Here is a 24,052-nt window from a genome sequence, read left to right as displayed (position 1 = left end):
TGTTACATTTTTATCATTTCAAACTTCTGTTTCTCTGTAATTTTCTATTTTCTCTAATGCACCTATATCCCATCTGTAACAATGTGATATTTATGAAATATGCATAATACTTAAAGTCTGGATTTGTGTATATTCTCCTATTCTACCTCCCCTGTGAGAATAGGGTAAGTACTCTTTACCCTCATTCTCCAGAAAGAGAAATTTAGTCTTAACAATCTTAGGTAACTTGCCTTAGGTCAGCCGCTGAAGCAAGATGAAGGACCATACCAGGTCTTCTGAGTAAATATTGCACAGCCTCCATGTGCTCATGACCGCGTTAGGTACATCAGAAAAGGGAAGAGGCGACTGAAGAAGTGACAAAATTTAAGAAAGCAATTACACAATCTTAAATAGAAAATACCCAAGGGTAGGATTCCATTTTAAATCAGCATTTTCAGGAATCCATGCATTTTCAGTGTGGAGCTGAATCTATTTCATAGACCAAGATAGGGTCTTGCCAGGAATCTTGCCCTAGTAATTTAACCTCTGACTTCTTGGCTTGTGCCTTAAGGTAAATTAGAGATAATCATACCTCTCCAGTGGCTATCACAGACATGTTGCAAGGATAGATGAGTAGCGTGCTTAGAACTCTTTTGAGAAGAGACTTTATGAATGCCACATATTATTACCAGACTAATATTAGCTATAATTATTTACCCATTCTCTCTTCCTGTTTCTCAGGGTCAAATGTAATACCTATCAGACCTGTAAGAGAGGGTGAATCTCCCTCTGCCACTCTTATTAGAGAAAGGGGGAAAGAAGGGAAGAACAGGAGGTTGGTTCTCCCTGCTCTTTCTTCCCTCGGGAAATTTTTGATAAATAGGGTCAACCGCATGACCATACAAGGTCCCATCACCTGCTCTTCTCCCCTTGAGACTTGCTTCTGTGATATTAAGCTTTGTTCCTTCCCAGAGCCATTTTTGCAAGACAGGAAATGACCGACTTCGTGGGCATGCAACGTGGGCAAGAGGCATAGAGCCCCACATCCAGCAGGGTTCCATAGTTGCTGCCTGGAAACTCATAATAATTTTATCTTTGATCTTGTGTTTTGTAAATGAAGTCTGATGGGAAGATGGAGTATACTCCAGTGGCTTAGAGCCTTGGCTCATACGTTGTCCCACCTTCTTTCTGCCACTTGCCTATCTTCCCTGGACATATACTCAGCTCCCTGTTTCCTTGACCCCTGGCACCCCGAGACTCATCCAGCACCCCTCTCCTTGCCACCATTCCCAGAGGGGCCTGGATGCAGGTGCAGAGAGAGTCTGAGTTGGGCATGTGCGCCTTGCGAAGTCTCAGGTGGGGCATGGTAGCAGCCATCCCTGGCCTGGGCTGGCATTGCTGTACCATGGTAGACAGAGGCCATGTCTTGTTGGGGTGAGCCTCTTGCACACCCATGCTCTGGGTATCCAGTGTGCCCCAGCATAGACCTTGTACCGCCCATAGAGGCCACTGATCTGCTGTGGAATGGGACATGGGTCCTGTGGGGAAAGGAGATGTCTGACTTTCCCAGAGCCTGCCCTGGGCTCGGGCACAGCACATCCATTTGGCAGCTGGCAGCAACTTGTGAGTGCCATCCTGCCCTAAGTCACAGGATGCAGGGCCTGGAGTCCTGTGAGAGTATCCACTCTCCTCATAGTATCCTCGTGCCTGAGGAAACACAATATTAGAGAGTAAATAAAACACACCGTGCCATTCATTAATTATAATAAATGTGCCATAATAACATAAGATGTTAACAATACAGAAACCTGAATGTGGGGTATGTGGAAACTCTATATTAGCTTTGCAACTTTTCTGTAAATCTAGGGTTATTGTAAAATAAAATGCTTATTTAAACAGGAAGCAAAAAACAAAGCAGTACCATGACAGCTTCAGAAGGAGAGAAGCTCCAGAAGAAATTAAAAAAAAAAAAAAGCTTCATGCTTTCATTACCTTTAACAGCACTTTTCCTGCTGTTTGAATAAGGGGCCCTGCAATTTCATTTTGCACTGGACCCTGCACATTATGTCACTGATCCTGACTGTAAATCCCCTTGTGGAGTACACAGTTCCTATTCTTCCCTACTCCCAAATGCCAGGCCTTTGGGTTACTTTGATTACCATTAATAGTTGTGTCCCTATATATTGATAATCTGCTAAGAACTAAGAGATAAATATTCTTATCGTTTATTTTAAGATGTAGGAAACTGAGGTCCAGGATCACATAGTAAGCGGCAGAAGAGAAACTCTAAATGTGTGAGTCTCACTCCAAAGCTGGTGCTCTTCCCTTGGGATTACAGATGCACCATTCAGTCTCTAGATATCCAAGTCTCTAGATAGTTGAGGCTGCTTGGGCATTCCTCTGAGTGTTTATTGAGGATCCAGTAGGGACCAAGCACTGGATCCGGTGCTGGAGTCGCAAGTTATAGTGTGGAGGCCAGTGCTGAGCATCACCGGTCCTTTCCTTTGGCTTTCCCCGGAAGTAGCTGGGCTTTGATGCCCATACACTTAGCCCACTCTGACATCTGTGCCACTTGCCTTAGTTACTGTGATAAGAAGTGTCCATCATGGGACACAAACCAAGTCTTGACTATAGATTAAGAGTCCCAAAAAGAACAAATCCTCATTAACCTCAACACTAACTTTACAAAACTTTTCACTTAAAAATTTTGTAGCTGACCAGAATAAGAAAGGGCCGTTGTGTAAGGGCCTATCAGATCCATTGGCCAGTCACTGGCATCTCACTACTGTGCCAAATCTAGGAGCTCAAGTGTGCTTGTTCTGGGTAATAGTGAATGCGCTAGAGAGGTAACCCTTTAGTGGTGGATCTTTGAAGAGAGTCCTCCTTCTCCCTAGTCCTTCTGCTGTCAGGATTGTTGTATTTCCTTTGTCAAGCCAGAGAGGGAATTGGACCGACCCCTTTTTTCCCTCTTCATGAAGGAGAAATGAGATAGATCAATCATCTCATGGTCATTTTGCATATCGACCAATTCAAAAGGCTCTGAGCATCTTAGTTACTGCGAACCACAAGTTGCGGTATGGAAGACACAAAGGTAGCAAGGCCAAGTAGCTGGGAAGTGGTCGGACTTGGTCTTTGATGCGACGCTGGGAATGAGGATGGGAGGGTTCTGGCTCCTCAGGGAAAGCCTCTTTGGAAGAAGTGCTCCTCTGGAAGGAAATAGAGGAGACAAGGGGGTGTGTTGGACACCCTAGAGAGTAAGTGAGGAGATTCTGCAGGTTGAAGCAGCAGACCAAAATTGAGGAGGAAAGGAGAGAAGGAACGTGTAAGTCTGGCTTGAAGTGGGTTTTACTAAAAACACCTCAATTCTTGTCTGCACAGTTTTACGGAGTGTGAAAAAAATGGAGGAAGTCACCTCCAGTGGTTTTGTGGCTTTTTAAGTATGACATACAGGATATTGAATTTTAACCCCTCATTATCCTGAAGTGTCTGCGTGTTTGACGGATAAACAAACCATCTATTCTTTGAAATGTGCATCTGTGATCAAGTGATTCTAGTCCTTTGGAATCACCCTTCTGCTCATTCTCTTATCTGCTTCCTACTTAGTGTGAGTGTCACACACACAGAATTATTCAAGTGACAATAAAGGGCTATGTGGTCTCCCTTGGATTTCTATATGAACATATGAAAAATATATTCTAAATTTGACAGGAATGTGTGTAGTCTTCTCTATAATAGAATTCCATACAAGATTTTTAAATTTTATTAGCGCCTATTGTGTGCCTGCATTCCAGAAGGCTTGATAGAATTAATGAATGCTGTTCCCCTCAAAATCAGTCATGTATGCAGGAGAGTCTGGCTGATTTTTATAACTGTTGCATCGTTAATGCATCTAGCATTTATAACATTAATTCAGTGTTTATTAACATGGAGAGTGCTTAAGTCAATAATGTTGACTATGAGACTCACAGACTTTTGGGTATGGAATGACATGTTGTGAACATTCAGAAAGAGCTTTATTATCCAGCAAAAATATGATCTTAAAGACAAAATTTTTTGAATGGACCACTAAGAAATATTTCCAGAAAGTCTGCCCACCACCACGAAGCAGAGCCCGGCGTTAATCAAAGTGAAAATCTGCAGTGTTCACATCTGGCTCCACCTGAAAGTCCGGTTCAGAATTTCCCTGTGACCCTGGCAGTTGCAGAAGAGAAGTTTTAGCTTTGTTTAGTATAACAAGAGCTGAGACTTCAGGCCAATAAAAGTGTTCACGTAGAGCCTAAGTCTTATCAGTGAAACCTCATCTTAAAGGAGAGATTCAGAAGAGGGGAGAATAGCCTACACCTCTTGCTTGTGCGGGTCAGTGTTTGCTGAATTACAAGTCTCCAACATGCACACATTTCCGTGAATGAATGACTGCCTAGACTTCCAGCGTAATTGTCAGCAGCACCCACTCCCCACCCCCAGCCCCACGCCCAAATTTTCGACTCTATGTTTCATTTAGAAGAAAAGCAAATGAGAAAATGCTTTCCTCATTTCTCTTCCAGACTGCAAACCCTCAGAAATGACATCACGCACCCTAAAGAGCCCCGGGATGACTAAGGCAGAGAGAGCCTGAGAAAACTCACGGCTTCTGCCTTTAGTTTTAGGACACATGTATGCAGATGAGCCTCTAAGAGATGTTTCCCCGCCTTCTTCCTCGGAGGAAGTTTCTTGGTAGATCAGGGACACCTCACCCAGGCGGGGGGGTAAAAGGGGGGTGGTGGTGAAAACTTGGCACCCGCCACCCCAGGCAGAGCACCGCGGTGATTTGTTCTCCTGGTGGAGAGAGCTGGAAGGAAGGAGTCGGCGCGCAAATAATGAAGGAGCACGGGGCCACCTTCAGTAGCTCCGGAATCAGCGGCGGCGGGGACTCGGCTATGGACAGCCTGCAGCCGCTCCAGCCTAACTACATGCCTGTGTGTTTGTTTGCAGAAGAATCTTATCAAAAATTAGCAATGGAAACGCTGGAGGAATTGGACTGGTGCTTAGACCAGCTAGAGACCATCCAGACCTACCGCTCTGTCAGTGAGATGGCTTCTAACAAGGTAAGGGGCGACCGTTTATTCATTCGGGCTCCCCGGCTTCCCCTGGGCTCTCCGGCTTCTGCCTGCTGCAGGGGGTGCATCCGAGGACGCGGCGGTGAGACCGGGTTTGCTGAGCTGCCTCGGAAGGTTCTGTCCCCAAGAGCCACACTTTGCTTGTATCTTGAGGCTACTACAGCAAAAGTTAAAAATCCTCAGTCCGCTTTCATTCCCAGAAACCAAACTTCTTTGTTAGTGATGTAGTTTGGAATTTGTTTAAGGGGAGAGGTGTTTATTAACTGTACAAACGAAAGTCCTTTTTTCAAAAAATAACTGTCAGAAGGTAAAATCTGAATGAATTCATAGGGTAAAATGGTAACATGCTGCATTGCTACCAGGTGTTAGACATATTTTTTGAACAAGAAAATAATGTGATCTCCATGTATCAATGGAGAACGGTTCACCCTGAAGTTCTGTAAGTTCTGAAATTCTTCTCAGAAGGACATTCTGGGATTCTCTAACATTTCTTTTATGATGCTGGCATTAACTAAGATAAAAAAGAAAAAAGAAAGAAAGAAGAGAAAGAAAGAAAGAGAGAAAGAAAGAAAGAGTATACTCTGTTTCCAAAAAAGTTTTTTTTTTAAAGCNAGATAAAAAAGAAAAAAGAAAGAAAGAAGAGAAAGAAAGAAAGAAAGAGAGAAAGAAAGAAAGAAAGAAAGAGTATACTCTGTTTCCAAAAAAGTTTTTTTTAAAGTTTGCTGCTTTGCAATGTGGACTTGAGATTAAATTCCACCCATACTGTGAAGAAATAGTTTTACTTACAATCCCCAGACAAAATTTAGTGTTGAATAGTTTTAATTATCTGTCATTATATCATTTGTTTAATTAACACCTGGATTTAGAGTGCTAATTTATGTGGTGAGAGTTGTCACTTTTTGTTTGTTTGTCCCCTGCCCTTGGAGAATGTTAACTTTATAAATATATACCATGTATGTGTTTGCATGTATATATTTATTGTTGTTGGGTTTTATGGAAAGCTTTACCACTGTACCTTTAAAAGTATTCATTATAAGAATCCTCAATCATCCTAGCCTGAAGAATTGTCTTACTATCTTATGGTTCTGGGGGCCCGGAAGAGATTTTGTTCCACACCTGCCAACATGCCCTTTCCAGCCCTGAGGTTCACTAGTGAATGTGTGTCCCTCCTCCCTCTTTCCTGACATTAAAAGTATCACCTCTTCCTATGAGGCTTACTGACTCCTGCTCAAGGGATAGGAGTTGAGGGAGCGCTGTGTCCTTAGGAGGTCTTGAAGGGGTCTGGAGGGGGAGGGATAGACTCTTCTTACTCTTGTTTCTTGGTTAATGAAATGGCAAAAAATAAAATAAGTCTCGTTCTCAAATTTTAGTTCAGATTCAAGTTGGAAAAAAAAAGAAAAGTTTTGAGATTTAACTGTTTACTGACATTTTTCTGAAGTTCTCAACTAAAAGCTAAATTCGGGATTTTCCAGGCTGTTGTAAACTCAACCAACTGCTTCCCCATGAGGAGGGCTCAACTGCGTAACTTCTCTAAACCACACTGAACTCCAAGTAGAAAGAGTTTCACACATGCTTTAGTCTGTTTTGAAGCATTAACAGATCTCTGTTTCCTGCATGTTGTGAGCATTGATGCCCGTATGAGATGTAGGTCCAATATTTAGGGGTAGCTTTTTAGCAGATTTCACCATAAGAAAACATGCTGAACTTTCTTCTTGAGTTACTAAGATAAAGTAGACAACTAGTTGCAGGGGACAAAAGAGTATTCATTGAGAAACTACAACTTGTCATTATTTTTCATTTGGAGTGTTGATGTCTTATAAATTCTAAACAGGTTTGTGTCTGGAGTGTTGAAGTTACACATTATTTTGCGAATTTATTTAAAAATTGTTCATACTCAGTGTAATGGTCATTAAGGCTCTAAGACCAAAGACTGTGTGGAATTGGTGAGAATTCCAATCGTTTAAGGCTTCCGCTCCTCCTTTATGGTGTCTTGTGCAGGAAGCAATGAAAGTTGAATAGACCTAACCCTAAAGAAAGGGCTAAACCTTAATGCTGACACAGTTGGCTTAAGTCGAAGGCATGCAGCTTCACCTATTTTTTGATATGTACAGTGGAAAGGTTGTCAGGCAAAGCAATTATCCAGTAGATGAATAATTCTCAGCTGACAGCTAAAGTCACTTCCATTTGTAAAAAGATCTCTCTTTTTACTCCGTGACCTTCTCCCTCCCCCTCCCCCCAGAATCTTGATTATCCAGATAATTGTCTCAGGTAAAGCTTAATCCATGGCACGTTATGATATGATATGATATAAGTAATAATATAATAAGAATATTTTTGTGGCCACCAAGAAGAAATTTGTCTGTATTCCATTTTCCGGGTACTAAATTATTTGTGGTAAAAAGTAAAATTCCACATTTATGTTTAAATGTGGTTGAAATTATTTGAACATCCCATCCAAGTCACTGTTTACAAATACAATCATCATCATCATTATCATTATCACTACTATGCAGTTGTATCTGGTCATTTTTGCTTACCCTCACTGAACAAAGGAGCTCTGGGAAATCTCTGAGTTATAGGCTTGGACGTGAGCGTGAAGTTCTATACAGGGAAGTATGTGAGAAGCATAGGCTTTGGAGTCAAAAGATCCTAGTTCAGATCCCGTCTCTACCATTTACTAGCTGTGAAACAGGGGAAAAAGTGGTACTCTACCCTACTGGGTTACTGTGAAGATTTAGTGAGATAATGCATCCGAAATCTTCAGCAAGGCACCTGATGTGTAGTAAAAATTAATGAATGATAACTTATTAATAGCATCCACTACATCTTTGCAAAAACTATAGGTCCTTGGTTCTGATCAGCTAAGTGATGACTGAGTTTTTACCTACTCCACAGTGGTGGTGGGAAAACCAGTGTTTTGTGTTGGGGGTGTTTGGGAAGATGCAAATAAGTGAGCGTTGACTGTGGCTAGTAGCGGAAAAGCAAGCAGTCTTTCATATTTACCCAGCTGGGTAGGGTTGTGTGTTTATTGTTTTTTCTTAACCCTTTTATATTTTGAGGGAAACTGTGACATCAAAGATTATAACTGGCTTTCCCAAGTGTGCTTCAGAGCCTGAGAGCAACAGAAGGAACGGTTTCTGGGACTCATAGAAAGTCTTCTCCTTGGCCCCAATTTCCCTCATCCCTTGATGCTGGCCACAGGCCAAATGGAATTCCAGAAGTACAGAGAAAGATGCAGCCAGGTGGGATAATACTATAGGTTGTCTTTCCCCAAGAATTACAAGATGAAATAAATGAAGCGGTTTTATGAGGCAATGACATTGTTTTTCAAGATGAAAAGAATGTCAAGGGAACCTTCTGCCAGCAGCCCAAGTTCAATTAGACATGTTAGAGTTGTTTTCTGTAACGACAGATTGGCTTCTTAGACTCGTTCATTAATTTTTGCTTCAACTCTTATCGCCTCTTGCATTAGAAGAATTGTCATACACTTCAGTGAAATGCATCAGAGCAGGAGTTCCTCAGTGGCAAAACAGTCAGATGTTTTGAAAACAGGATGCTTTGGCTGTGCTGTGTAAAAAGAGGAACGGAAAGAGAAACAGTATAGCAAGGAAGAAAGCAAATAGCCTCAGCAGGATCCCCAGCCCCACAACGGCATAAACACTGACCTATCTTCCTGACCTTCACTGTGGCTCAGTTCCTGACCTCGTGTCACCAAAGCCAGCCGACGTCATTGGAGGAGGATAGGAGGAATGGCACAGCTGCTGTGCGGGTGACTAGAATTTCCTGTCTCCTTCCTGACAGACTCAGTCAGAAAAGTACAGAGTTGCAACAACAGTAGCTGAGGAAGGACGGGCATGAAACGATCCCAGTCGGGCGTAGCTGTGAATGACCAGGAAAGGGAGCTTTGACTGAGAAGTAGAGTCTCTTGCCTCAACTTTTCAGGTGAAAGTTTTCAGAGGGGTCATTTATACTCAGCATGCTGAATGTTTTTCAAAAGATGAACATGCTGTGGTATTCAACGAGGAGCTATGTTCAAGCAACTTATCACTCTCCTAACTTCCCCACAAACATCTCCATTATCCTTTTCTTTCTTGACTAGCTTTGCCCTGGGGCTGTTTTATGTGTAGGACAAAGGTTTGGGCTCTATTGGTGAAAATAGATGTTTCCTTGTGGAAAAGAGCGGTCCTCCATAATACCAGTGGTCTCTTTAGAATGAAGGACCAGGACCCAGCACTTACTTCAATCAGTGTTTGCTAAGGAAATATGCAAGATGGGAATGGGAGATGGAAGGTCTTTTTTCTCTGAAGGCATCATGGAGTCACCTGCAGATAGCATCGCAGGGGAAGTGAGTCCTTCTGGCTATGCAGGTTTATTTTTCCGGTTCTTCAGGTGTGTCTGTACTGGACTACTGAACCTTTGTAAAGGCAAATAATTGCCTGTGCTCTTGGGTGAGAAAGAATAAACTCCTGTAATTTCACCAGCTTGGAGCCACTTGGGATCCAAGCTGCATGATACTGGAATGTGATCATGACAGGCTGATTGCCCTGCAATTGGGTGAGTCCTTTTTTCTGTTGAGCTCAATAATCAATAAACATGAGAAATGTTGGATCCAGCAGAACCATAAAGGAAATAGGTTGTATTGGTCAACAGATTCACCTTAGAGCACTGTCAGGAAGGTGATAGGCAAGTGACCAATTTCTGAAAGGGATTAATTCCACTTTTGCCCACAGTTAGGTGATAGGACTAGAGCATTGCCACCCTTAGGGCAAGTGGGGTCCTTTTCCAGGACCCTTTGCTTTAAGAGGGCCCTCGCCTGGTCTTCCTCTAGCTGTGCTCTGCTCCAGGAGGTGAGGAGGCAGCTGGGCTAAGGGGCAGCTGTGCTTCCTGCTCCAGACCACACTGCATCCACTGGACCCCGTGCATTTTCTACCCAATGGCTCTGAACTGCTTCCGGGGCCTGTACAGGCCTCTTTCCTGGATGTGCTGCAGGAATTCACACCCTTAGGCCCAAGGAGTAGCCAAGAGGCAGCAGTGTGGCTTGGAAGAGGTGTGTGGGAGGAGCTTGAACATGCAGGCCATGGCAGAGGGAGTACAGAAGCTTACCCGTGGGTTCCTTAGGGAAGAAATGGGACAGGGCATGTCCAGGAACTAGGTCCCCCTGCACTGCCATAACCAGGAATTCACCTTTCATGGTGGCCTTCCAAGCTGCTAGGAAGGGATGGCTGTCAAGGAAGGAGTATTGGAGGTAGCTCAAATTGTATCTTTGTCTATTTAAACATATGTATGTGGCCCCATGAACATTAGAGGTGACTTGGATTAGAGGACAGATTAGAATGAAAATCAATTCTGACAGCCAGGTGGGGCACTCACATATTTTCCATCCAAGTTTTCTGACTTGCCTCTCAGATGTATACAGAACTGGAGGCAGCAAAGGGCAAAGAGCCTACGGGCACAAGCCATGAGTTTGAGTTCTATCTCTGCCTCCATTTAGCAATGTTATCTTAAACAGTCAAATCATTTTGAAATTTTGCCTTTCTTTATCTACAAAACAAAATAGTTGGAGAAGACCATTTCCATGGTCTCCTGCAGCTCTTGCGTTTGTTGTTGGGACGGTTATAGTATAGTAGACAAGCAAACTCCTTTTGCAAGTGTATGCTATGGGTGCAGACGTTGTGCTAGGCTCCTTACCTACATTCCGTCATTAATGCTTTCAGCAGCCCTTCGGAATAGATACTATTATTATCTTGATTTTGTAGTAAATTGATTTAAAGAGTTGAATTATATTGCCTAGGGAAAGAAGAGAGCAGGATTCACACTCAGGGCCATCTGACTCATCATCAATGATCCCACTAGAACAGATAAATTTAGAAATATAGAGGTATTTAATTCCCTTATAAGGGAATTTTATCATTTCTGGGAGGTCTTATTCTTCTAACTCTGGACGTCATTGCTTGTTTAGGTCTGGTTCAAAATCCTAGTCTGTAGTTACCATCCTCTGGGCCTCCAGACCATCCCTTAATAATCTTAAACTCAATCTTCCCGGCTGGGAAGCAGTGTGTCTTAACATAGAAGAGGGAAGAGAATAACCATACTTCTAGAAAATAGTTGTAAAGCGCTCTTCAAAAATGTGAATAACAGCATTAAACTAATCTGATGCCTACTGGGGACCAGTTCGCTAAATTCAGGATCTATGTTTCCAAAATTCTCTATCATGGCCTAAGAGAAGACAGTGAAATTTTGTTTAAAAGACAACCTACCCCCAAATTCCCTTTTTATTCACCCCACAACCTAAAGAGAAAATGGAGAGAGGCTAGTCTTTTTTTAAAAAATATCATTCAAATTTAATTGGGGCAATTTCATCGTATGTTACATCTTTTCTAATATATGCCCTAAGACCGTGGAACAGAGGAGCATTGCATCAGTAGCAATAATTAATGTAGGGAAATTTCCAAGCTGTATTAGCTGATGTGGGAAACTAAGAAGGAAAAGAATTAAATTTCTGTACAACTTAACAGCCCATTGACAAGTCCGTGAGACAGGCAGAGAGGCCTTCCTCTAGGAGCTCAACTGCGTCAATGATGACACTTCGCTAAGGGCAAAAGGCAATCTGTGCCCAACCCCCACAACCCTGTCAGTCTACTTAAACATATAAAAATTCCTTTGGAACTTCCTTTATCTCTACCTGCCCCCAAGATGTACGCTGGCAATCACACTCCAAGCTTATGGCTCACTGATATATATCTGAAGGGTCTCATGACTGAGTTTTTACTAAACAGTAATAAATGACCTTTTTCTAACAGCAGCTAGTCCCTCAAGGTCCTTAAGCCTTGCTTCCAAAATACCTTAGAAACCTACACTATCCCTAATCCCCTCCCAACCTGAAAGTATATAATTCGTCACTCTTCACAACCCCAGTGCAGCTCTTTCTGCCATGGGCCCTGTCCCCACGCTCTGATAAAACCACCTTTCTGCCCTGAAGACATCTCAAGAATTCTTTCTTGGCTGTCGCTCCAAACACCAACATTCCAGACGACATCATTATTGAGAGTGTATTGGATATTCTAAGTTTTATTCTTTGAAAATTTAACAAACCAAAGATTCTGAAAGTTTCGTGCTTTGTAATAATTTCAATTTTTAATCTATTTTGCTTAATTTAAGCATTTCTGCACTGATAGTTATGGAACCATTTCCTTCACTGAGTTCTAATCCATTTCCCCAGTATTTCTGCTAGTTCGCTTGAAAGTCCCACATGATCAAATCCTAAAAATAAAGCAGGAATGAAGTGACAGCACATTACCTTCCACTGTTGCACGTCTGGCTAGCCGATAAGACGGCATTATATTATAAAAATCTGATAAATACATCATTTTAGGGGAGTCTTTTTCTCCATATGAAAAACAAATCAGATAACTAGGTTTTGAGTGTCACGTAAATCCAGAATACTAGTTTTGAACAATAGAATGACAATATATTAATGGAGTAAATGTCTATTTCACATTTTTAAAAATTTTTAAAAATTTTTTTGTGTGAAGGAGAATGCAAGTAGGGGAGGAGCAGGGAGAGGGGTACAGAGGATCTGAAGCAGGCTGTACACTGACAGGTTGACAGCAGTGAGCCTGATGTGGGACTTGAACTCACGAACCGTGAGATCATGACCTGAGCTAAAGTCAGGCACTCAACCAACTGAGCCACCCAGGTGCCCCTATTTCACACTTTTTATACTTCTTTCATGTCTTTTTTTTTTTTCTCCTTTTAGAATGTGTTCCAATCTAAAAAGCTTCCAAAATCAGTGCCATTATTATCTATGAAAGAACAGCCAGGGGTGGAGCTTACTCTTGCGCTATTTTTCCAAAACATTTTACATATAAGTAACAGCGTGCTCAGCAAAGGGAGATCCAAAGCTCTCTGGAAGCCAAGACTTGCCAAACCAGAGATACTGGGGCAGACTTGTGCCACAGTCAATAGAATTCACACTCTTGAAGGCACTATGCCAATAGTGGATGTGCATCCCAGCACATCTCTCCACTTAGCATTTTTCAGGGACCTGTCAGCCCCTCTGTGTCTTGCCCATTTGTACGTGATGTTTCCCTCAACTGGTGCCAAACTGTTTAGTCTCCTGGATATTTTACTGTAACTTCCTTTGTTTGATTTACTTTAAAGTAGCCAAGTGTTTCCACAAAGAAAGGACTGTTAAGTTATTTAGAAATGAAGAAGACAGTAAAACTTCTGTTTCTTTTGTTTCTGTTTTGGGAAGTGCCTGATAATCTTTTTCTCTTCAAGAAGTAACCGATAGTCTTTTTCTCTTTATGGAGCAGAGTTTAAAGGCTATTAATCATGCATTTCTGCTCATCAATCCTGCGCTTCCTTCTGCTAATTACTTGCAACTTAAAAATGTACTGCTTTTGAAACCTAAGGCCTTCAGAGACTGAAGTTTAGTGAGTCTATTGAAAATAAATTTCATCGTCATGACTCAATTTTACTGTTTTATATTATTCAGTGGCTCAATGTATGGAAACCTTGAAAATATTCCTTTAAAACTTTAAATGGCCAAGTTCCTTTCAAGGTTTTGGTGACATGAATTGTGTCTACCTTGTCCACTATTGTAGTGCCAGGATTTAAAATGGCTCTAGGCACATGGTAGGCATTCAAACAAATATCGTTTGCATGAGGCTCAGAAACGTAATCTAATTTGTCCAGAAGCAAGTATGTTGTTAGCAGCAAATCCATTAGAACCCAGCCATCCTGTTTCCTGTTGCACAAACACCGTGTTGCTTGCCATGCCCAATTCAAAAAAAACATTTTTTCTAATTGTTCGGCTGAATGAGAACCTCCCCATCTGGTTTACAGTGACTCTTGAAAGTACCCTCAGATGCAGCAAAATCTTGCTCCTGAGCCGTCTCCCAAACTCAAAGTCAGATAAGAGAGAACAACGTCACCAGGGTCAAATGCTCTTACTTTGTGAACAGAATGACGCACACCTTGGCTGTTATTTGGTTTGGTGTTGGGGTATTTGGTTTACCTTTCTCTTGAAAAGTCTACATCCTGTGGCCAAGAATCTAAGCCCTTCGGAGAAAGGCAATGCATGCGTAGCTGGGAACATATCTATGAACACATGTTGTGTCTGAAACTCAGCCTCTCTGCATATCTGTTGTGACTGGAGTATAGCAGCTTAGTCATTCTGTCATAGTCTGGTTATGTTTTTCATTTCTGACATATTGCTGATACTCCTTTCACTGCTATACCAGCTACGTATTCAATTAATTCAGATGTGTTATTCGACCATACCGCCACTGTGGCAGTCTGAGAAAAATGAATATTTGGTGCTGTTATCATTATGTGAGGTAACTGGTGGCCATTCATGGTTTTTGTTAATATGTGAACAGTTCCAAAGTCTCTTAAGGTGAGGAAATTGACTAAGTCACGGAGTCATGAATGGATTGAGTTGGCAAGAGCGGGACATCTCAGAATGTGTATGTATTTTTTTAATGGTACAGGTTTAACACAAGGCCAATTTGAGTTATAGTTTCATTTGATGGGCTACATCTATCTTTCTGGCAATTCTGGTTTACACTCCTTAGACTGGTGAATAATCTAAGTGTCACCCAGAGAGCCAGAACTTCTATGAGTAACTCGTGTGTCATGTAATCAATATGACATAGCACTGCGTCACACCTGCAGTAGCGTGTTGTGAGAATTGTGTAGTTAATTATACCAGCCTCTGTCAACAACAAGAGTTGAGAGTTGAGCAGAGCCAGCTGAAAGCTCCACCCAAATGCAAACTCACATGAAGAACATCCCATAAGCTGAGATTCTCTTAAAATTCAGAAACAAAACTGAGAAACAAAACATCAGCTTCAAGTATAAACCCTGTGGAATAAAGTACAAGTGCTACAGACACTTTGCCAATTGCTTTACATGTTTAATTTCTAACCTTCCATTTTTAAGTTGGAAAAATGTACTCTCTTACTCAATGACTTGCCACGTTTCCCAGGCTGGGATTTTGTTTCCAGACTCAGCTGGATGTTCAGATGATGATCGTATGACATACTAGTGTGATGTTGACTTTGCTGTTAGAGTCCTATTTCTGCTGGGGAAGCTCCCTGGTAAGGCCAGCTGTAATCAGAAGCCCCTCTACTTCATGTATATGACCTATACATCCAACTCTGAAACTACTTTTATAAGCCTTCCATTAACTGGCAAACCATTACAATTGGGGGTGCACTGTTGTGCAAAGCACTCGTCCATCTCTTTTAAATTGTGGTAGCTAATAATAAGAAAATGGAATGCATAATACAATTTTTACTGGAATAAAATTACTTAAGACCACCATTTTCATCCTTTACATTTCAAAAATATGTTCAAGCCTCCCACCTGTGGCAGATTCTTGTCAGTTTGTAAGTGCATAGTCTATTGTAGGGATTATAAAAATGCCAAAACAGATAATGTATATGCTTTCAGGGAATAAAATGATATTTCTATGTAGCCCATGCGTTTTCTTTATCCAATGGTCCCTAGAAGGGATCTTGGAAATTTCCAGACTGGAGGGCTAACCCAGGTCTGGGAAGCTGTTAATCTAGAAGTAATGATTTCACATTGTCTTTGAATGCTTCACACTGTCTTTTATCTCAAAGGGTATGTGACCATAATTAGCTGAAATCAATATAATTAATTGAAAATGCAATATATGCCAGTGATGTATTTAAGGAATTAGAGGAGTAATCTCAAAAACCAGCTATGGTAGATTCTTGTGGCTGCAAAAATATTGGGAATTCTAATAAGGTAATACATAGGGCAGAATTTTAAACAACCTAGGAGATGTTCTAATAAAATTGGGATCAGTTCTTAAAGAGAATCATGACAAATACTTACGGAGATAGAAAAAGAAAGCACATGTTTGGGGGAAATTTTTCCTGTTCTGTGTCACTGGCATCCAAGTCAGATACGAAGGTCCTGTTTTCTGCTAGTCAGTAGAAGACACTAGACTGGATGGTCTATGGCTCTGACCTATGGTAAGTTTTCTAACTTTAAAAGTATAGAAACTTGTAGAACTTCTTGCTGTGAAATGGTTCAATAGAAACCTTAGTCATCTGCTTTAGAATCACATTAATGCCCCCATGGCCTTAGAACTTTCTTTAGAAGCTTGAAGTTAAATATTAGCCATTATGGAGAGAAAAAAAAATTGTAGACAGCTTAAATGCAAAAACAAAAGGGTAACTAAATAGTGTATTTTGATTCCTTGATTTTTTTTTTCAGTTGCCGCAATGATTTTTGTCATCTGTTAAAGAAAGGCCTTTGCTCTCTTTTATTTGTCAGGCCAGCACCCAAATTTGCCAAAGTACCTCGTTTTGGGTTTTTTGGGTCTATTTCTAGTAATAGCCAGATTAAAAGGTAAGGCTCAATAACATAAAATGCAGTTGTGAAGCTCTAGTAACAGACGCAGTGTTGCTGTGCTTCTTACCAGAAGGAAAGACCTCTGTCAAAAAGAACAAGTTTGAACATTTTAAATTATCTGAAAAATATACAATACCTCTATACCTGACACAGTATATGATTTTGAAATATGTCTTTAATAGTGTCTTTTGTCTATTTAATTGTGTCACTGTAGCAGCTTTAAGAATTAAGAGAATGTTAAGTCATGAGAAATTTCTCTAAACATTTTTATGGGAATTACTTGGGGTATAAGAGAGGTCCATTTTTTAGTGTCCTAATAATGTATCCCATATCTCCTCTTGAAAAGTTTTCAGAAATTCCAAGAAAAACAGACAGCAGCAAAGAGGATAAATAGGAAGAAACACTTAATCATTTTGAGGGCTGTTCAAGACCTACTGTCAAGTTTTAAAGTGTTGTGTTTAAATTCTTTTTGGGTTTTTTTTTTCAATTTAATGTACGAAAGCACTAATCGTTTGTCCCTCTTTTTAAATGTCACTGGAGCAGATACTTGTCCTTTAACCAGCAAGTAGGATTTATTCAATTTTAGCTTCATCATAAATGCCAGTGTTTTATTGGAGAATAAGCTAGAGATGTTCATGCTTGTTTTTCATTACATATTTATTATGGATTACTATACCACTGGGCAGTGAAGAAGAGAATCACTCAATTCTAGTATGTTTAGTTGAATTTCTTTCTGATGTGGCACATGGACAGTTAGAATGACCTAACATTATTCCCTGGGATACCGAGGGTTTGCTCCAGAAAGTTAGCACAGCAGCGCTTGTCTTCTGGGATGGCCCACCATGGAATTGTAGTTTCTAGTTCAGTAAATGTTAGTGGACAATGAATGGCATGTTCTTCCATCCTGAGCCCTATTACCCACTCATTCAGTTCAATTCCATTTGCCTCTCAAATAAGACAAACTGGTCATTAAGGAAACTGTGACATCAAGTTTCAAATGGATGATAGAGAGGGAAAGACAGAAAAGGAGACAGGAGATGACATGCTTACTGTCAGAGAATCTGAAATGTTAAGAGTTATGAAAATCGTGAGTATGACAAAAGGTTCTACAGAAAGTACACTATATCCCTGCTTTTTGTTTACATCAGATTTGGCAAAGGAAAGTGTAGATGCTTAGAAATTAGAATGCTTCACTTCTTTGGGTGTTCTTTGCATGTAAAATTAGGAGTATGAAAAAAGCAATGTTTTGAAATAAGAAGGAACCCTGGAAGGTAGCCATTTCATAATTAAAGAAACTGTGCCCATCGCCAAAAACAGCCTGAGCCCCCCAAAACTCAGTTTATCTTGCCCAAGATCACACATGGAGTTAGTGCCAGAACGAAGACAGAGACAAGAGCCCTCCTTGCTGGCACATTTTACTGAAATGTGTACCGCGCTTGCAACTTCCTCTACCACCGCGAGCATTCTGAGGAGGAATTTTCAGCCCCTTTGCTTCCCTGATGCCCGGGAATTCTGATTAAGATGTGACTAACAGAGTGTAAAATGTGAGTCAAAATTTAGTCCCTAATAAAGTCATTGTGACTTTAATGACTTTGGTAGTTGTTTCATACTGCAAAAACAGGAAGGTCCCACACAATAAGGCGCCTGTCTCACAGATGGGCTCCTGCGTCGACGGCCACCCACAGGGGAACTGCTAGAGCGGTCTTCCTCTCTTTGGCTCCTTTTTTTTTTTTTTTTTTTTTTTTTTTTTCTTTTTCATCCACACAGTTCTCACCTACAGACTTCAGCGTGAGGTTATCAATGAGAGGAAGGTGCCTGTTTACCTAGTTTTTGATCACTGAAGACTCACTCCTCAGTGAAACTCGGGTCACCTCCCTCACAAGCCCAGATTAGTCTTGAAAGTAGCTCTTCCATGTGCTTGATCCTAGCCCCTCATATTCTTACTCTTCTGAATTGCTTTAGTCTTAGAAACAGAAATCGTCTTAGAAACATAAACCCACCAAGTTTTAGACCGGGGGTGAGTCTCTGGGATCCTTCTGTTACGCCTCCTGTGCGATTAGTGTAACTAAAAACTCTTTACCAAGAGAGCTCTAGGTTGCCTGCGGATCTTTGCACAAAGCTCAAACCAGAACACTCATGAGAAATATAGAAAAGGGATCAAGTGTTCCACCATTCCACAAAAAACCGGCTCAGAAGAATGTAATCTCTGTATATAGCATTGAAGCGAAATCAATAATTAAAGTCGTAAAACAGAATGTTCCTATCAAATGTAATTGAATTTCAGCTTTTGCTATTATGTGTTTTAAATAACTTCCCACTCGGAAAGGTAGCCTATTCAAAAACATCCACGTATGATTTTATAAAGAAGATATATCGTAGGCAAGCAAGATTAAATCACTTAGAATGGTATCTTTTTCCATTTTCAAAAAATAATTGCAATTTCTAGCAGTGTTTGCAAATCTAGTGTTGGGTGTAAGCTTAGGAAGCTTTGGAGGAATTTGTATTACTAAGGGCCCATTCACAGACTGCTTGTCTGTGCTCAAAAGGGGCTCTAGCCATTTCCTCTGGGGACATTATTTCTAGGTAGGCTCTAACAGGGCTTTCTTGTGAAGGCAGATTCTTAACAGAAAAATAGGATCTGTGTACATTAGGTAGTAAAGACACATTTATCTTTGACATAGTGTGCTCCTGTTTGCGGATCTCTCTCCTGCATTTGACAAAGGAAATAATGTCCATTCCCTTTCAATCTTGTAACTGCTTGGGACACAGTTTCACTCAGTAGCTATTTTACCTTCCTGTCTGGCCTGAACACACAACGTGCTAAGTAGACAGGGAGATTCCAAGAGTCTTAGAATATCGAACTCTGGAGGCATGAGAAATGTGTCTTTTCTGTTGCTGGTGACTTATTCTTACGGACTGAAGCATTTCCAGTCTCAGGTGTTTTTCTCAGTAGTGTTGAGAGAGTTTTATTTTCTGAGAAATACCAGTTGCTGGTAAGTATTTGTCCAGACTGTGGGAGGCTGCCACAAAACTTATCGTAGAATCATGACAGGTTCAGATTGAAAGGCCGAGGGCCAAAAACCATGCATCATTTTCATTTTATACCTGAGAGGTGAAGTGACTTCACAGGACTGTTAGGAGAGCTAAGAATGACAGGCTTTGTCTACTACATCGTGGCTGTCTCTGGCCCAACAGAAACAACCTTCGTATGGGAGTCTGACACCGAAAACCCAACTAAGCCAAACTCTCCAACTGCTTCCTCAGCCTTCATATCTAAAGCGTAGTTCATATCCGCTCCACTCCTTGGTGTGTTTCATCACATAGGCCACACAAATCATTCTAATTGTCCCCTACCTTACCAGAATGTAGAAGATAGCCCTGTCTGCTCCTTGAAGGCCAAGTCGGCCTTTCTTAGTTTATCCAGAGCCCAGCATGAGTGGGCTCGTCAAAATGCTTTTGGATGAGAGTGGTGATTGCCTTAGTCAGTGTGGTTGGGCCCTCCTTTTGGAGGAGGAAAACCACAGGTTGTTGCTAAGCGACATTTTAGGATTGGGTCAGTTTCTGACCCAGAGTGACCTCCATTTGCGTACTTCATCGTGTTATGTGTTTTATGGTTCCCTTAGGATGACTTTGGTTTTTGGTGGCACTGCCGTGCCCATAGGCATGAGAAGGAGGGAGGTGATATGCCTTGTACTTCTTCTGTAGCCTACTCCTTCTGTAAGCAATGCAGGGAAGGTGAAGAGTCTGGCTTCTTCTCAGCCCCACAGCCGAGAGATACTTCCCTGTCCCCACACTGGGACTGAAAGACAGTGTATCCCAACAGGATTTTGTGGCAACGAGAGGTCAAAGAAAGAGAGGAAGGAGAAAAGTTTTTCCTTTCTGAAACGTTCATTTTTGAATTTCTACCTGCTTTTATACTCTGAGCTAAGGAGCCAATATGACTAATAAAGAACCAACCCCACTCTCTCCAGACTGTCAACTGTTGTGGTTAACTCACATGCCTACTTTATCTGATGATTTCTGCTAGGATAAAAGTTGATTAAGAGCATTAAAAGGAGTCCTTTTTTTTTCTACTGCTCTATATTTAATGCTTTGCCTGGTATGTTTTAGATGTTCAATAAATATCTATCTAATACATAATAAAATGGTTTATTTGAACTGTGATTGACTCTAAAATCTTCCTAAGTATTTCACAGACCAAAGGAACCGAAATGAGGATGGGGCATTTGAATGTTACATTTGGCTAAGTCTTACGCAGAGATGTCGTTAAAGGAATCATCTGTCTCTGGGCTTTTTTTTTTTTCAAGATATTTTTACAGTGCTTCAAGTAAAGTTTCCTCCTTTGCCAAAATTTAGCTCCTTAATCAGAGCATAGAAACCTGACGTTTCCAGCTTCTGAGTCTTTAGTGTAAGTGCCTGACTTTTGAGAAGTAAAAATGAGAGGCCATTATGACCAAACAGCTATGTCTTAAAAGATAAATAGCTTAGAACTTAGGTGATTCACCTGGAGTTCAAAATTGCATAGAGGTTCAGTAGTTAAAACCCACTGGCTGAGCCGATTGACCCTGAGATCCTGGTTATTGTTACTAACATATTGTATCATGGGAAAACACACATACGCAAGCAGGGTTCCCCAGAACCTCTTTGAGACAATGCATAGTGCAGTGAGCCAGCAGGCAACAATACTAAGCTGCGTTGCCCTCAGCTAAAAAGGCTGGGTCTCCTGGGCACAGGCAGTGGCATGACAGGGGCTTGGATGCTTGAAGTGAAGCCATTGTTGGTGCAGGATGCTCATTTGAAAGGAGAAAGCCTCACAGGAAAGAGAGCCAATTGCGTGTGGGGGCTGTTGCCATGGTGCTTCGCTATTGCTTTAACATGCTGTACTTGAACTTCTGGGAGTCCAAGGGTGGGGTAACAGAGAGGAGGGAGAAGAGAGGGGGTGGGATGGGCCTGGGAAGCTCACTGCAGTAGGGCTCCGGTCTTAGGCTTTACTCTAGCCTGTGCTGTCTAATGCTGACCCGGGAAAGGGGGCGGGGGAGGAAAGGATGGAGGGAGGGAGAGAGAGATTGAGAGTCTACAGGAAGGGAAGGACTTTCTCAACATGCCTTAGATTGCTAAAATGAAGTGAAAATTAACTTAACTCCTAGATATTTCTCACATGAATTAGAAAAATGCTTAACACTAAAATACCAAAACAGCGTAGTCATTCATAACCCAAAAAATTCACCATTCCTGCAGCAAATGATAGCTTACATTTCCAAACACATTCTAGATCCTAGATTGAAAAGGTCAAACACGTTTAATTCATTTGTCGAATGCAACCTAATATGCATATTAGTGAGCTGATGCAGTGGAGAAAATGGCATTCTGCAAATGAAGTACTTTTTAAATGAAATGCGTTAATGCTATTTCCATTTGCTTCACTGCGAAAGAAGACTGAACGCATCAGCACACACTGTCGGTGTGCAAAAAATCCTCCAAAAAGCAAGCTTTAAAAAAAAAAAAAAGTACTTGTATTCTGAAAGCCTCGTCTGATGACAGCCACAGTTCTAACCTGTTCTCAGTTTTTTTTTTTTTTTAAAGAAAAAAAGATTTAGGAAGTAAATGAATCAAATGCACCATCACTTTGAAACCGTTAGTGCAGCTGAGTCTGTGCAGAGGGCGGTCTCCGCAGTGGAGAGAGGGTTAAGAACACCTAGCTGAAATGGGGGAGGGTACCGACTTCAGATTTACTTAAATATTCATGGGGCTTCCTCCATTTTAATCTTCTGCTTTTTAAAAGATGGCTGTGTTTCCCAGCCTGGCAACCCCTCAGGAAAGAAGAATTGCTCCTTCCTTGCAGAGTTCAGCTGAGCAGGACTAATCTAGAGTGGAAACCCCTTCGGCCACCAGGACTATTCATAATTCATAAGGGCTGCAAACCAGCCAGCTGAATTCATTTAGGCAGGCTCTTGCTCCTTCGTGCAATTCCTGATTTCATTACTCTCTCTGCCAGGAAAGAAGCAGGGAGCATAGGCTTCTTGTAAGAATGGAGTGTGAAGATGGGCTTTGTTTGGATTAGGAAATGCCCTAAATTTTGGAGACTTTGTCTTTTATAAGCTTTGATTATTTTGCCACTGAACCTGCAAGGCTTTCCCCATCCTTTCTCGGGACTGCTCTCTCAGAACACTGAATTCTTTCCAAGGGATTTGTGGATTGTGGCGAGGAGAGCTTTCCAAAATGCCTGAGGCAAACTATTTGTTATCTGTATCTTGGGGTTACATCAAGGTGGGTTAATCTGATTCTGTTATGTGTCTTTGATAGAATGTGAAACATTTATATCTGTATGCTTCTGTGAAGTAGAAAACATCTGTAATGATTTCATTTGTGTTGTCACTTAGCCCACTGAAGCTGCTTAGTGTAAAATAAGGGCATGTTGTATTACATTGTATTGAAATAGACGGTGCTGTGTTTTAATGCTATTCTTTTTATGCAGCTCTATTTGTAAAGGATGCATTTTTTTCCCTCAGTTTTCTCCTAAACTTTTTACATATAATCTCCTCTCAAATTATATTTTCAAGTTAATTTCCAGTAAATATATTTTCAAACTTGTTACATTTTCAAGTGAAATTATCATGACCGCTATTAAAATTCCTTTTCCTATGTTTGCATCTTCAAAAAAAATCAGATGTTAATTCTAAGAAATCTTAAGAAAACCTCTTTTCCCTAAGATGACGTTGGAATGATTTCACATTAAGGAGGCATTGTGTTTTGCAGAAACAGTATCATTTATTTAATGGTATCTGCTCCTCCAACCTCTTGGTTCTTAGTAAAGTTGAAAACATCTGAGGTGATCATTTGCTATTTTTTGGGTGGTTAACACATTTTTCTTCTTCACAAACAGTTCAAGAGAATGCTGAACCGGGAGCTGACACACCTCTCAGAGATGAGCCGATCAGGGAACCAGGTTTCTGAATACATTTCAAATACTTTCTTAGGTAAGATATTAACTGGGAAACCTGTTTTGTAACTGAGATTTTTCAGGATTAGTCTCTGCAACCCATCAGTGATAGCCCTACGTGAATTTGGAATGGGGCTAAGTTACAGAAAAAGCCATTTTCAGTAAGAACTAAGGACAACATTTAAGGTAAAAAAAAAAAAAAGGCAGAAAGGTGTTACAAAAAGGAGAAAAGAATGAAAATGCCCATCAAAGGCAGAAGGTTATTATAGGCTAATTGTATTTCTGTGAACCTCAGGTCATCCCTTATCTACCCACCCACTTCCATCTTGGCCAAGACCTCTGAAGCTGGGGGTGCTCAGTCATCCAAACCTGAGGGACCACTTTATTGGCTCTTTTGACGTTGTATTCTTTAAATTCTTCCAATAACTGGGCTTTCAGCAAAAGATTTCCTCTTAGGTGGTTTATAAGAGATGTGGTTGGAGAGTAACTGTGTGGTGATTTGGCCCAGGGGAATAAGCTTTGGAAATAATTTGACTATTGTTTTACTGAGTTATTTCATAAAAGTAAATGGGAAGAAAAGAATGTGCACATCTCTGAAAGATCTGGCTTTCTGCAAGCTGCATCCTTGTCTTCCCAATCAGATGCT

At 41.0% G+C, this 24,052-nt stretch overlaps 1 protein-coding gene across 2 annotated transcripts in view; it reads left to right on the top strand.

Moving 5' to 3' along the window:
• Positions 1-24,052, top strand: part of PDE4B (phosphodiesterase 4B) — a 352,152-nt gene that overhangs the window by 311,624 nt on the left and 16,476 nt on the right. Inside the window, exons 1-3 of one of the 2 annotated variants that reach the window (XM_077776271.1) lie at positions 4,516-4,692; positions 4,951-5,063; positions 23,350-23,443. In XM_077776271.1, the coding sequence (XP_077632397.1) occupies positions 4,656-4,692; positions 4,951-5,063; positions 23,350-23,443 (244 nt within the window). In that variant the 5' untranslated portion in view covers positions 4,516-4,655. Of the gene's footprint in view, positions 1-4,515; positions 4,693-4,950; positions 5,064-23,349; positions 23,444-24,052 lie in introns of those variants that run through there. The other variant, XM_077776270.1, reaches the window with a different exon arrangement.

Source organism: Crocuta crocuta, unplaced genomic scaffold (genome assembly GCF_008692635.1).
Source record: "Crocuta crocuta isolate KB4526 unplaced genomic scaffold, BGI_CrCroc_1.0 scaffold17, whole genome shotgun sequence".
Classification (NCBI taxonomy): domain Eukaryota; kingdom Metazoa; phylum Chordata; class Mammalia; order Carnivora; family Hyaenidae; genus Crocuta; species Crocuta crocuta.
Note: the sequence above shows the minus strand (reverse complement) of the source record. Positions and strands in the feature narration are given on the sequence as shown.